The sequence below is a fragment of the Euphorbia lathyris genome, chromosome 2 (genome assembly GCF_963576675.1).
Source record: "Euphorbia lathyris chromosome 2, ddEupLath1.1, whole genome shotgun sequence".
NCBI lineage: Eukaryota > Viridiplantae > Streptophyta > Magnoliopsida > Malpighiales > Euphorbiaceae > Euphorbia > Euphorbia lathyris.
Genome location: NC_088911.1, coordinates 85,961,694 through 85,976,557, shown reverse-complemented (window position 1 = coordinate 85,976,557; position 14,864 = coordinate 85,961,694). Strand labels below are relative to the sequence as shown.

Genomic DNA, 14,864 nt, shown 5'->3' with positions numbered 1-14,864 from the left:
CTTGTTTATCGTAATGTTTCTGAATGTTCATCCAAGATAAACACATTTCACTTCATCACTTCATGAAGAACGTGATTATAAGCAATACAATTAATAACATCTTTTTTTCTTCCCATCCTTCAAACTTTTCTCCAATTCATGATTCTTGTCAAGTTGGTTTTAGATGAGGGACTGCCAATACAATGCATCGTCTTTGGACGTGTATTCTCTATCTGTCCTCAACATTTGATTTTCCTCCTTCAAGTGCTTGATTTGTTGACGGAGCTCATCAATCACACTTTTTACTCTAAGAGACATTTTTTCTTTATGCCAGTCAAAGTAGCCACACCTTTTGTCCTGTAAAATTAATAACTTTAAGAATTTATATACAACAAAACATATTCATACAAATTCAATCTAATAATCAACTTACATACAAATATTAATAATCAACTTACATACGAACAATAATCCCACACTTTAGACAATAAAGCACAAAATGAGAACATAAATCAATGTAATAATCAAACTAATAATCAATCTAATACAATTTTCAACCTACTAATCAAACTAATAATCTCACACTTCAAACAATAAACAATGAAAACAAAGATGAAAACAGAAATCAATGTAATAATCAAAGTAATAATCAATGTAATACAATTTTCAACCTAATAATCAAACTAATAATCCCACACTTTAGACAATAAAGAATGAAATCACAGAAATCAGTCTAATAATCAATGTAATACAATTTTCAACCTTCAATTTCAGACGTCATATCTAAGAACCCTAATAGTTACATATATCAGAAAAACCCTAATAATATGGTACTTCAAATCCCTAAAATGAAAACTGAAATTTAGGGCAATCATAAAATCTCCTTCAAGGGTTCTCGTCACTCCAACTTGTCCATCTAGGTGCCTTTAATTTGCAGTAACAAAATTTGGGTGACTCATCATATGTTTGTTCCATCCTTCTATGGCACAGTGAATGCATAGAACCAACCGAGCTTTCACTTGTCATCTTCTACACCGATGAACACGAACAAAAATGGGGGAAATACGACCTTGATACCTAGTATGACCTAACTGTATTTCTTCCAGAACGATAAGGGGAAGAAGAACCAGGGAGGGGCAAATCGCGATTTCAACAGGCAAAGGGAGAAGAAATATGTTATATAAGGGTCAATCTGCCAGGTAGGATTTTTTTAATGTGTTGGCAACTGACATGGTTCGATGTGGTGTCATACATGGAAAACCATTTATGCCACATCACATGTCTGTTAGATTAAGGTATAATTGCAGGTTTGTGGAAAGTTCAGAGATAGTTTTGTGGGTTTATTTGATGTAAGGGCATATCTATTTATCCATGATAATACAGGCGCAAATATGTGTATTAACCCTACATTTTACGTGAAGTAGTGTCAATTTACGTAAAGTGAGACTTAATATACGTAAAGTTGTTATTTTATAAATTTTTTTTATCTAATTTCACGAAAAATATGAAGTTTACGTAATATGTTTCAACTTTACGTCGATCTTGTACTGATAGACATAGTTTATCAATTTACGTAAAGTGAGACTTAATATACGTAAAGTTGTTATTTTACGAAAAAAGTTCTCTAATTTCACGAAAAATATGAGGTTTACGTAATATGTTTCAACTTTACGTCGATCTTGTACTGATAGACATAGTTTATCAATTTACGTAAAGTGAGACTTAATATATGTAAAGTTGTTATTTTACGAAAAAAGTTCTCTAATTTCACGAAAAAAATATGAGGTTTATGTAATATGTTTCAACTTTACGTCGATCTTGTGCTGATAGACAGTTTATATAGAGTAAGACTAAATTTATGTAAAGTTGTAATTTTCGTTAAAATATTACTAAATCTTCCAAAAATCGAGTCATATAAAACATTTACCTTTTATGAAAATCATTTAGTGTTATTTACTAAATTTTTATAAATAAAATATAAATTAATTAAAAAATAAAATTATTTTTTATTAATGTCTTAACGAAAAATAATTATGTTATGTAAAAGTGTACAAATGTTACGGAAATTTATAAACAATCTCTATTTCACGAAAAATATGAGGTTTACGTAATATGTTTCAACTTTACGTCAATCTTGTACTAATAGACATAGTTTTATATAAAGTATTACTAAATTCTCCAAAAATTAAGTTTCATGTAAAATATTTGGTTTTTACGAAAATCATTTAGTGTTATTTACTAAATTTATAGATAAAATATAAATTAATTAACAAATAAAATTATTTTTTTAAATATGTTAATGAAAAATAATTACTTTATGTAAAAATGTACAAATATTATAGAAAGGTTTTATACATTTTACGTAAAGTAATGTCAATTTAAGTAAACTAAAACTTAATATGTGCAAAGTTGTTATTTCTACAAAAAAAAACAATCTCTAGTTTTACGAAAAATAGTGGGGCCTCTTATAATGTGCGTGGATCCACGTTACACATGACAAAATATGTACGGAAGGTCCTCCGTTTGACATAGAGAACCGGATGCTTCTAATAATTTCCCATTGTACTGATAGACATTGTTTATGTAAAGTAAGACTAGATTTATGTAAAGTTGTTATTTTTTATTAAAATATTATTAAATTACCCGAAAATCGAGTTTCACGTAAACTATGTGTCTTTTACGAAAATCATTTAGTGTTATTTACCAAATTCATAAATAAAATATAAATTAATTAACAAATAAAATTAATTTTATTAATATTTTAACAAAAAATAATTACTTTACATAAAAGTGTACCAATGTTACGGAAATTTATAAAGGTTTTATACATTTTACGTAAAGTAGTGTCAATTTACGTAAATTGAGACTTAATTTACATAAAATTATTATTTTGTGAAAAAAAATCTCTAATTTCGCGAGAAATATGAGGTTTACATAAAATCTTTCAAATTTATGTTAATCTTCTATTGATAGACATAGTTGATATAAAGTAAGACTGAATTTACGTAAAATTGTTATTTTTCATAAAATATTACCAAATTTACCGAAAATTGAGTTTCACGTCAAATATTTGCATTTTACGAAAATTCTTTAGTGTTATTTACTAAATTTATAAATAAAATATAAATTAATTAACAAATAAAATTATTTTTTTATTAATTCTTTAACAAAAAATAATTAGTTTACGTAAAATTGTGCAAATGTTACGAAAATTTAAAAAGGTTTTATTTATTTCACGTAAAGTAGTGTAAATTTACGAAATATGGTTTGATAAATAGAACTGTATTCTACCTTGTGTTACTAACACAAAATTAAGTGGTGATCTGTTATATATTAACTTTCAATATAATTTTATTTTATTAAAAATTAATTTACCACATATCACTAAACTATTGGTTTTTAGTGGCATTCCCACTTTACAAAAATGGAAGATAACTAAATTTAAGTAGCGGGTTGTACTCGTCTTCTCATTATAACTGAGAATTTGTAATTTTTGGAGATTAAGGCGTTCCTTACATCTCTTGCTGCCAATGCAGTCCTCCAATTGGTTCTTGTGCTCGCGCATGCGTTATGGAAGACTTCTCTCTTGCATGTCACCATATGTCATCCTCGTTGTCCAATTCAGCAACTCCTTGGTTTGAATGATTTCTAGCATTCCTACACTAATGGTTAGTCACTCTTGCAAAATTTCAAAATTATCCTTATTTTGCTCCACGAAAGTTGTTTTAAGAGCATTTCCAATAATCAAACTTCTTGACACTTTGATTGTAACAACCAACCACTAGGACAATGTGACTAATATTGGTTTGTATGATTTCTAGCATACGTTTTGTCTAACACAGTAGTTTTTTCTATCACAAAGTAATAGAATTATGGATGCTTGAAGCTACTTTTGATTGTAACCTTACAATTGTCTAAGATTTACATATTTACAGCACAATAATTGTAAACTTGCATGTTTAATCTAATTTTTTTAATTATAAAATTTTGAAATAACAAATACCTCTAGTGGCAGTAAACTTTGGGTATTATTTATGCTTAAGATGCCGTAAGTGTTGAATTTTCAAGTTTTGAATTTCAAAGCATATATTGAGAAATTGTCCCCAATTATTCAATATACACAATACCTATCCGTAGTATCTAATTTCACATCGTCGCTTCTTTAATCCTTTCTATATCATTTCTCTTTGATAAGGTGTTTATACTAATCGAGGAGAAGGATATAGATTTATTGCTTACTCGTATCTGAGAGACTTGCAATTTAGACCTCTTTTGTTTGCCAGAAATATTGTGCAATAAAATTTTTCTGATTTTTTCGGTGTTTGTTTGCTTCGAAAAATTAGTCAACGAAAAATATTTAATAAGTCAACTAGAAAATATTTAAACGAATTAAGAAAATGTTTTAGTCTTTTGAAAAGAGAAACATTTTTCAAAAGTTAGAACCCAACTACTTATTTCTAATAACAACCAAAAGTTATTCTCTCTTCTTCAACTTCCTCAACCAACGACCATTCTTGTCTTCTCCAAGTTGTAGCAGTCATCCACTAATTGAACATCACTTCATGAAATTTATGTCGTTTTCTCCACCATTAAACGCAATCATCACCATTAAACTCGGTCATTATTACACGTAAATATCTGTTGATTTCTGCTTTATTTTCTTTTTTATTTGTTCGATACTTGTTTGATTTTTCTGGATATCATTGTCACTGACCATATTTATATATACTATTTCTATGTTTTGATCTGTTTTAATTTTGATTTCTTTGTTCTCATCTATTTTAATTTTGATTGCTTCCTCCTCTTGTTGAGACAAGAAACCACTTTATTTATTCTCTTATTCCTATCTATTTTTTTGGTTAATTCTCATTTCTAATGAGTTTTGCTAATATGAGTTTTATATATTATTATTTAGATTAATGAATTATATTAATTAGAATTTATAATTAGCACAGTACAAAAATAAACCTTGTGGTTACACCTGTTTTCAATTGGTACTCTTATGGTTTAAAAATTTATAAAATAGTAAATTGAGGTTCATTCTGTTAACAAATACATGCCAAATTGACCATCTCTTTTTAATTTCTTATTTTTTTGCTTTTTTCTCTCTCTTCTCTTTGTTAATTTCTCTCTCTAAAAGCAATTAAATTTCCATCCCAAATATCGGCATTATACATTCTACTGGCCAAATTAAAAGGCAAAGAAGGACCAGGCTTAAAACACTAATCTTCACAACAAGGTCTTGAATTCTTCACCTCTTACAGAAGATACAATGATATCATTTAGAACTTAGATACTCACAATTCATAAATCAGAAATGTCAATTTGAAAAAATAAATAAAACAAGTCTGTTAACAATATGACCCAAGCTTCTTAGAGAGGAAGAGAAGTGAATCAAAGCCACACAGAACTTATTAAGGATAAATTAAGTGTAAAAATGGAAGATTAAAATGCCAATGTACTGAAATAGAAGACATACATTTCTAGAAACTTAGGAATTGAGTTAAAGACTAATCACCTCAATAATCCTAACTTTATGCGATTTCCTATACAATCTTCTCCTATAAGTTTGTTTTCTATATAATCTTCTCCTATAATTTTGTTTTTAGCACCTGCTATTCATCATGCAGCATGCCAATTTGGAAGACTAATGTTTGATAGGATCTGGGCAACCCCGTTTCCTATATAATCTTCTCCTATAATTTTGTTTTTAGCATCTGCTATTCATGATACATGATCCAGCATACCAATTTGGAATATGTGCGACCCAAAATCAATCAGATTTAGCCTATCATAAAGAGATGGAAATTCAATTGATTTTAGAAAAATAAATTAACGAAGATGAGATAGAGAAAGAAAAAGAAAAATAAGAAATTAAATAGAGAAGGAAAAGATGATGTATTTTTTTTTTTTTGATAATTAGATAATAAGGGGATTAATTTATAAAATAAATAGGGTAATTAATTTATTAGTCCCTATATTTTGACAAAACACACTGTTTAGTCCCTGTATTTTAAAAAACACATGATAAAGTCCCTAACCTTTTTCTAAATGAACTGTTTAGTCCCTAACATTTTTCTCAGTGAACTGTTTAGTCCCTGCCATTAGACTCTCACGAAGATTTTGTTAGTCAATTTGGATTTGCGTTCTTCTTTTCTTTTCCTTTAAACTCTAATGCATCTGAAATCAACTTTGAGTGTTCTTCTTCTTGATTTTCTTCTTAATCGTTCAAATTCGTAAGCATTGAATCTTTTCTTTTTCTTGTTCTCCATACAAATAGCTTCTTCTTCTAAATTGGATTTCCTCTTCTAAAGTTTGAAGGTAAATAGTAAAGGGTAATTTAGTCATTTCTGAAGTCATAAACGGTAAAAAAATCTAACAAACAGACGAAAGGACTAAACAGTTCACTAAGAAAAAGGTTAGGGACCTTACCATGTGTTTTTGAAAACACAAGGACTAAACAATGTGTTTTGTCAAAATATAGGGACTAATAAATTAATTACCCAAATAAATAAATAAATATAAAGACAAAATTAACTATTTTCCCTTTGACTTTTAACACTTTTAGTCAATTTGGCATGTGTTTACTAACGGAATGAGTCTCAAGATACTATTTTGTAAATTTTTAAACCACAAGGATGCCAATCGAAAACAAGTGTAACCACAAAGTTTATTTTTGTATTTTTCCCTTTATAATTTGTTGTTATAAAAGCCATAGCTTCGTCTAATATATCATCTCTTCTTTTGCTCAGAAAAGAAGCATCATATAAACTTATCGTACCTTCAACACCATTAATCTAACGATTTTTTGAACTTTCGTCGACATGACATGAAAGTCCAAATCACGTTTTTCCATTTTTTGTTCCGCTGTCATTTTCCACCGTCTTTATATAATATATATATATAGTTGAAAAAAAATACAAATAAATATAATATTATATAACTTAAGTTAGTGACAGGAAAATATTTTCCGGTGTTGTACAAACACAGAAAATTTTTCCTGCAAACAAATGGTGCCTTATTGAAAGAGCAGTGGAATTATCTTGTGATGTAGTACTACAATTGCTTATAACTTAACAGGTTCAACAATCAATAATAACTAACCACCGTGCAAGGTTGAAATGAAAACCACAACATCCTTCTCTTCTAAGCTAGTATCAAGCAGCCCACTAAGCTCCCAATCACAATCATTCACAAGAACCAGAACACCAGGTCTCCTGCACGAACAAACCCACAACTTCACGTAATAATTAACAAAAACTAGTCTATAGCAATCAGACCAATACTCCAACGGCTTATTCGTCATAATTTTTACATACAAGATGCACTATTTAACTTGCAAACTTACACGGTATCCCCTTTCATGAACATTTCAGGCCTCTCCTTGATCAAATTGGTGCGAACCCAATCAAGTAAGTCCTTCATAATTAACTGCAAAAAGATTGAAGGAACCATCCTGTTAGGTATGCAAATTCGAAAGATTGTATTTGTATTCAAATCTTTAATAAAATCAAAATTGACCTTATCTGCTCCAGTTTTAAGTACCACATTGACATTGTGAATCTTTACAGAATCACAAAGAAGCTCCAATCCCCCACTGCATCATAAAATTTGCATCACTCAGCAACATGATCAATTATGTGCTTCAATTATTCATTAGCCCTAAGTTGAATGCCTCTCAATCCACCATGATAAGGGAGCAGAAAGGCTAAAATGCAAAACTTTCAATCAGAGGATTAAAATGAAACCAATACATGGTCATGTAGGATCAAAGGGTATTTAGTCTTCTGAAACTATCTATACATATGTCAAGATTAGTTCTTTTGTAAGTACACAGATGAATGAATTTCAAAACAGAGATAGTAATACACAAAGATATTTAGAAAAATGAAAAACAAAAAACTAATTACCCGAATTCAAGAGTCAGTTGCATTGCTCAAACTTTCAGCACAAACTCAGAAACCCTAGACCGCCTGGAGCAGATAGTATGGACTTTCCTCTAGAAAGAAAAATCCAGCGCTGTCATTTCATGAAAATAGGTTTCAACATCTGTGTACTTTTACTTTTTAATCAACATGATATGATAGAATTCACACTCTAATCCGTTCAATTTTAAGCTAACTTGGTGATCATTCACACAATATATATGTGTGTGTGTGTGTGTTTGTGTGAGCGGGCGAGTTTGTATGTACATAGAGAGAGAGACTGCTACAAAAACTAATAACTTAATCCTTGTCAGCAAACTACAATTTTTCTTTTAGATGTTCCTTCTCAATGCTTATCACATTTTGAGGTAGTAGTATTATGTACATTGTCCTTCTATATCTTCAAAAATGTATTCTCACTTTTTCTTTTAGTTGTATTGGAACATAAAATTCAATGAGATCTAGGAAGTAACAATTCAAAAAGGAAAACGAAATCCCAGGAACCCAAGGAGATTTATGTGTTATATCAAGAAGGAAGTGACAATGGTTGTGTCTTAGTAGTATTCAACTCCAAACGCTATTTTCTAATTGAGCCATCTATTAGAATTAACCTGATTTTTTCCTTGTTAAGATATAGCACAGAACACAAGTAATCGAACTGAAATAAACCGATAAAAGTAGAAACACCAAAACCCAATAAAACCCAGCAACTAATGATCATCCACTTGCCATCAAAACCTACAAGAATATTTAGATTTGCGTTACTCTGCTTCGTTCACTATTGATATTCACTAATCTATCAACTCATCAGGTGTATGTTTCTTATCCATCATACCTTTGTTATTTTCAGCTTGCACAAGGTATTGGGCAAGCTTCTTCCTAAAATACCAACAAATAGCATATTTGTCAAGGTACCTTGATGGAGATTGACAAATGAATTCAGCTCGCACACCACGCAAAACAGAAATATGCAAGGAGGATTCGAGAGAAAAAAAACAATGTATTGACTATTGATACTTCTCTGCTGAGTTACAAACAGTACCCCACTCTTACATAGAGAAGAAGAAACGGCTATCAAACGGAAAGAATAATTACCCATGCAAAACCAAAGCCCAGGAGAAAACTCCCCTTCTTTATGCTATAAGCTTAAGAGATTCAACAGAAAAAATTCTCCCCTAATCTGTACACAACACACCTTTATATAACACACACACTCCGATCCTCTGAACATGAGTATCTAACGTATTATAATGCTTAATACCAATACTTACTGCCCTTAATATCTATATAGCATTCTCGTATTATATATGAACCTGAGTATCCTACATATTATAAATGCTCATCTCCTCAGCTACTTGCAGATACATCCTCTGAACCTTATTCGGATTAAGAGGACTGGTCTTGGAGGTTACAAACATGCAAGGCAAGTTTGATAACGCGCGTTTAGGATTTCCACCCCACATAATGGTATTAGTGACAAATCCAAATTAACTGGAGCAAAGCTAACAACTCAACCAAAACTAAAAGGACATCAAAGGAATCTAAAGACCACGGCTCATACTTGCCATGATCATGCTTCAAATTATTATTCTTCCAATTATTTTCAGGGACTGATACTAGCATGTTCAGCAAAAATATATTTCATTGAATTCCATTCCTAATTCCTGTCAAAAAATTTAAAGCCACTTATAAGACAATCAATGCAGGTATATACTGTTTCTTATGTACTCATTTCTCTCACTCTCTCTTCAGGAAAGAATTTGAACCTAAAGATGAAACTTTTATCTAACCTAACCAGAATGCTCAGACCCAATAAAATTGCACATTCCAAAAAGAATTGAAAATGAAGAGAGTCCTAATTAACATACCTAAGGGAAGAGCAGCAAAGCAAGTAGCAGAAAACGCTTCAATTCAACTTTCGGTTCGAGTCTTCGTTCGATATAGCGGCAGAACAGAAATTGTCGGAGATAGCAGAACAGAAGATGTTGAAGGAGGGAGACGGAACGAACGGAGAGGGGACGGCCGGACGGGAAAGAGAAGAACGGCAGCAGCAAGATTAGCAGCCTAATTGAATTTGAGGAGAGATCGAGAGAGGGCTTCAGACTTCATTAGATTAGGGCTTTAGTTTTTTTAGGTTTGGGGATTTTCAGTTCTTTGCTCGACAGAATAAAGAGGGTGAGATTGAGGTGTATAATTGTCAAATTCTTTTTTTTTTTATTTCTTCTAAACAAAACAACGACGCCGTTCCACTTAACTAGAAGGGCATCGTTTTGTTTTAAAAGAAATAAAGGTTTTTTTTAACAAATATACCCTCAATTTATTCATCTCCTTCATGGACAGAATTGGGCAGAAAGTTCCAGCTTTCTCCTTTATCAATGGGGCAAAACCAAATCTGCAATTTTTGTTTTATTTCGTTTGAGAGTTCACTGAGGGAAAGTATCTCTATTACCCCCACTATATATGTGTGTAGAGAGAGAGAGACTCCAACTAAAACTAATAACTTAATCCTTATCAGCAAACTACAATTTTTCTTTTAGATGTTTCTTCTCAATGCTTATCACTTTAAAAGGTAGTAGTATTATGTATAATGTCCTTCTATATCTTCAAAAATGTATTCCCACTTTTTCTTTTAGTTGTATTGTAACATAAAATTCAATATGAGATCTAGGAAGTAACAAATCAAAAAGGAAAACAAAATCCCAGGAACTCAAGGAGATTTATGTGTTATATCAAGAAGGAAGTGACAATGGTTGTGTCTTAATAGTATTCAACTCCAAACACTATTTTCTAATTGAGCCATCCATTAGAATGAACCTGATTTTTTCCTTGTTAAGATATAACACAGAACACAAGCAATCGCACTGAAATAAACCATACCAAAACCCAATAAAACCCAGCAACTAATGATCATCCACTTTGCCATCAATATTTAGAAAAATTTCTATCTTAAGATCAACCTCAACATCATCTGTGTTCCCATCTCTCCTCCAAACCTCCTTAGAACGTGTAAAGCACCAAAAGAGATGGTTACATAGTAAAACGGAGTGACTAAGAAATGAATTTAGGAAATTCTTAACAAAAAGAGGAAAAAAAGACGGTTGAATTGCAATGAGAAAATCATTTTTTTCTAAAGTGATAACTACAACATCATGCATCAAAATCTAGAAGCATATTTATATATGCATTACTCTGCTCACTATTGAGTTACAAGCTTAAAAGACTCAGCAGAAAATATTCTCGAAAAAGCTACCCTCGGTACACAACGTTACACACCTTTATATAACCCACACACACTCTGGCCCCTGGACATGAGTATCCACACTACTATACATGCTTTATACCAATAAATCCTAATAATGGATGAAATCTTGAGTAATGGGTGGAAGGGAAAGGAAGCCCTGTTCCTCAGCCAAAAAAAAAAATAAAATAAACCTTGTAAAGATGCAAACTAACCTTCAATAGAAATATCTAGCGGTAAAAGATGATCGGTGAAAGAGGTAGGAAATATGGATGATTGTGAGAGGAGCAAACATACAGTAACAGCAGCACAACGGCGAGGCAACAGACTGACGGCGACGGAAGAAACAGTGGCTGAGGAAGGCAGCGACTTACAGCAGCCGATGCTTGGAGAGAAAAGGTAAAAGGAGAAGAGATGGTGAGAAATTTGAGGGTTATCATTTTCTACAGGGATAATGATCAAATATGCCCTTACATTCTTTTGGATGTTCAAATATGCCCCTAATATATCAAAAAATTCAACATAATGTTTATAGGCATTTCATTCACCTAATCAAAAACAAAATTAGAATTCATTCTTAGGTTGAACATTTATCAAATAATTAACCATAAGTTTAAGGTAGAGGCTATGCTTTCTATACAAGCTACGCCATATTAATAATAAACTAGATTTGATCCCGTGCAATGCACGGAATATACAATCACTCATATTTTAATTCAATTAAGAAGAATAAGGTAAACATACCAACTTAACTTCAACCTTAATAATATAAGTGAGAAGCATAAATGAAAGAATAAGGTAAAGGGTAAATTCCAAAAAAAACCCATGTGGTTTCATGTTCTTCCAAAAAAACCATTGTGGTTTGTTTTTACCAAAAAAAACCCCTGTGGTTTACGCCGTTATCCGAAAAACGGAAAATGGCTTAACACCGTTAAAAAGCTGACGTGGCACAAGGATAAAATTGGAAAATCATTTTTTTTATTTTTTTTTTATTTTTTTCCCCTCTCTCTCTCTCTCCTCCTTCTTCTTCTTCCATCTTCTTCCTTTTTCTTCTTCTTCCTCCTTCTTCTTCTTCTTTTTCTTGTATTTTTATTTTTTTCCGATACTCGAAGAAATCAGATTTCCAGAGAGAGAGAAAAGAGAGTGTTTTAATTTAATTTAAATATATAAAATCTTCAACTAACAGACTGAACTATGAGAATGTTTTAATTTAAATCCATTTCACAATACATAAAAACAGACGTTTTCTTTCATTTTCCTACACTTTCTCAGCAACCAAACAGAAATTTCAGAGAAAAAGAGGGAGAGAGATTAAAAAAAAAACCAGACCTAATAGAACCACTAGCAAACTGAGCTATAAGAGTGTTTTAAATCAATTTCACAAAGAAAATCAAAACTCATTTCCCCTCATTTTCCTCCGTTTTTCTCCGTTTTCTAAGTAACCAAACAGGAATTTCAGGGACAGAGAGAGAAAACAGAGCGAATAAAACCACTAGCAAACTGAGTTATAAAAATGTCTTTAATCAATTTCACAAAGAAAATCAAAACTCATTTTCCTACGTTTTCCAGTAGCCAAACAGGAATTTCAGAGAGAAAGAGGGAGAGAGAGAGATTAAAAAAATAAAATTACCAGAGCAATAAAACCACTAGCAGACTGAGCTAAAGAATGTCATAAATCAATTATATCACAAAAAACCACCACCGCAACCCCTCTGTTTCTACTAAAATGCGCAACAAAATCACCGGCGCCCATTTTTTTACAGAAGAAGAAGAACAAGCAGGAAGAAGAAAAGGAAGAAGGAAGATGAAGAAGGAGAGAGATGGAAAAAAAATAAAAAAAAAATCGATTTTCCAATTTTACCCCTGTGCCACGTCAGCTTTTTAACGGTGTTAAACCATTTTCCGTTTTTCGGGTAACGGCGTAAACCACATGGATTTTTTTTGGTAAAAAAAAACCACAAGTGTTTTTTTGAAAGAACATGAAACCACAAGGGTTTTTTTTTTGGAATTTACCCTAAGCTAAACATAATCGCTTATATAAAAAATTGTACTGAAAAAAATAACAATAAAGAGATCAGAATAGTAGACCCTATTTCATAGTATGTTAATGTTAACTTCACCATTGATAAAACAACATCAATAATATCACACCATTTCAAATTTCCAGGTCCCTCCTCTGTTTCTTAAATTGTTGTTCGCTATAGCTAAATTTTCATATTTTATAATTCCAAAACATATTTTTTTATATCAAATACATTTTTATTATTTTTGCTTTTTATAGATAATATAGATAATATATGTTTGAATTCATGAGAACCTTTTTTTATGCTTTAGTAGCCCAAATCTATGGATAATATATATCTGCATTCAGAAAACATAATATACAGATTCAATTAAAGAGAGAAAAACAATGGAAAAATTTTATTCAATTTCTTGTAAGGTATCTAGTTTTGTTTCTGAAGAAGTTGATGGATATAAAATCTAAGTTATATCACTTTAAGGAACGCTATAATACGAATCAGTATAAATCAAATCAAACCAAACTAAACAAACAACTCTATTTAAAGTTGTTACCTCCATGCTTCTATAATTGACATAAACAGTAGGAAGAGGGTGTAATGGATTAGAACTAATCGTCAAAACGAAAAGGAGGAACCGATCAGTTCAATCCATATGTTGATCTGTTGCATGTAATAGAGGAGAAAGGGAATCGACTGATTTGAAACAAAGGAACCCCTACAAAAATCAGTGCAATCAAATTACATTAAAAAATAATGAGAGAGAGGACAGAGATTAGAATAAAATCACCATAAGGAGAGTGAGCAGTGAATCACAGAAAAAAGCATTTCAAGGATTAGTCAAATAACCAAATTCGCCCAAATATCAGACAAAAAAAAAAAAACAAAAAACTAAAACCAAATAGATGAATGAAACGATGAGAAAAAAAAATACTCACAGGTGATAAAAGCCGCGATTTTAAGATGAAAAGGTAGAGATGAACTAAGGAACCCTAAACCCTTAAATAGGAAATAAACTCACGGAAGAAAGGATATGAAATCCATTTAAAAAGAGATTGTCGGAGGTAAGGATTCTAGAGAGAACCAAATCAGTTGAAAAAGATAAAGATGAGTATGAGTATGAGTCAGTATATTACTACGTTGAGGAAGATGCAGATGGCAGGGAGTCTGTTTTCTTTTTTTTTTTCTTTTTTGAAATAGGGAGTGTTTTTTGCCTTTAAAATGTAGCTATATTTAAAAGTGGGTTAATCACAAAATGACACCTTTCCAAATGCTTCCGCATTTTGCCACATCAGATAATTGCTTCTCTACTTTTTTGACATGTGTACTTTTGTTTCCAGCCTTTATAAATATAAAAGATTTCATACCTCATTGATGTTTCAATAATTACTCCACCAATTTACAACAACTCTAAAAATTGATACCTATAAGTTTCAATTTTTAGTTAGAAAAATTTATGATAAATTGAACTTAAGATAAACATGAAAATTCCATTTTTCAAAAAAAAAAAAAATTGAAAATTCCAAATTAATCATATTAGCTAACTTAAAAAGTGGAATTCATCCTTGTATGTATATCGGGACTCAAACCCTCAACCATTTGATCCAAGAAATTGTGATATCATGTCATAAAACCGTTTGAACTAAAAATCTAATCATAAATCTTATATTAAACTCAGACATATGTAACATATGAGTTCAAGTG

General features: G+C 31.0%; 1 protein-coding gene across 6 annotated transcripts; it reads right to left on the bottom strand.

Moving 5' to 3' along the window:
• Positions 1-6,897: 6,897 nt before the first annotated feature.
• On the bottom strand, positions 6,898-14,339 carry LOC136218819 (ubiquitin-related modifier 1 homolog 2). Of its 6 annotated transcripts, none has more exons than XM_066005939.1 (7): positions 14,099-14,339; positions 13,717-13,878; positions 11,358-11,527; positions 7,890-7,978; positions 7,501-7,576; positions 7,328-7,410; positions 6,898-7,196 (listed from the first exon to the last, which is right to left on the bottom strand). In XM_066005939.1, exons 4-7 carry the CDS (start codon positions 7,910-7,912, stop codon positions 7,079-7,081), a joined length of 300 nt encoding a protein of 99 aa, XP_065862011.1. In that variant the 5' UTR covers positions 7,913-7,978; positions 11,358-11,527; positions 13,717-13,878; positions 14,099-14,339; the 3' UTR covers positions 6,898-7,078. The 6 variants fall into 6 exon arrangements, with proteins under 6 accessions (XP_065862011.1, XP_065862009.1, XP_065862012.1 ...); XM_066005937.1 differs by having other exon boundaries at positions 7,890-7,998; positions 14,099-14,338; XM_066005940.1 differs by lacking the exon at positions 11,358-11,527.
• Positions 14,340-14,864: the final 525 nt, after the last annotated feature.

Bases quoted from the DNA above. Each gene is read 5' to 3' on its own strand.
- LOC136218819 (XM_066005939.1), bottom strand. From the start codon at position 7,912: ATGCAACTGACTCTTGAATTCGG. The intron at 7,577-7,889 runs GTAATTAGTTTT...TTTATGATGCAG, and splicing joins CAACTGACTCTTGAATTCGG to TGGGGGATTGGAGCTTCTTT. The intron at 7,411-7,500 runs GTCAATTTTGAT...ATCTTTTTGCAG, and splicing joins TTAAAACTGGAGCAGATAAG to TTAATTATGAAGGACTTACT.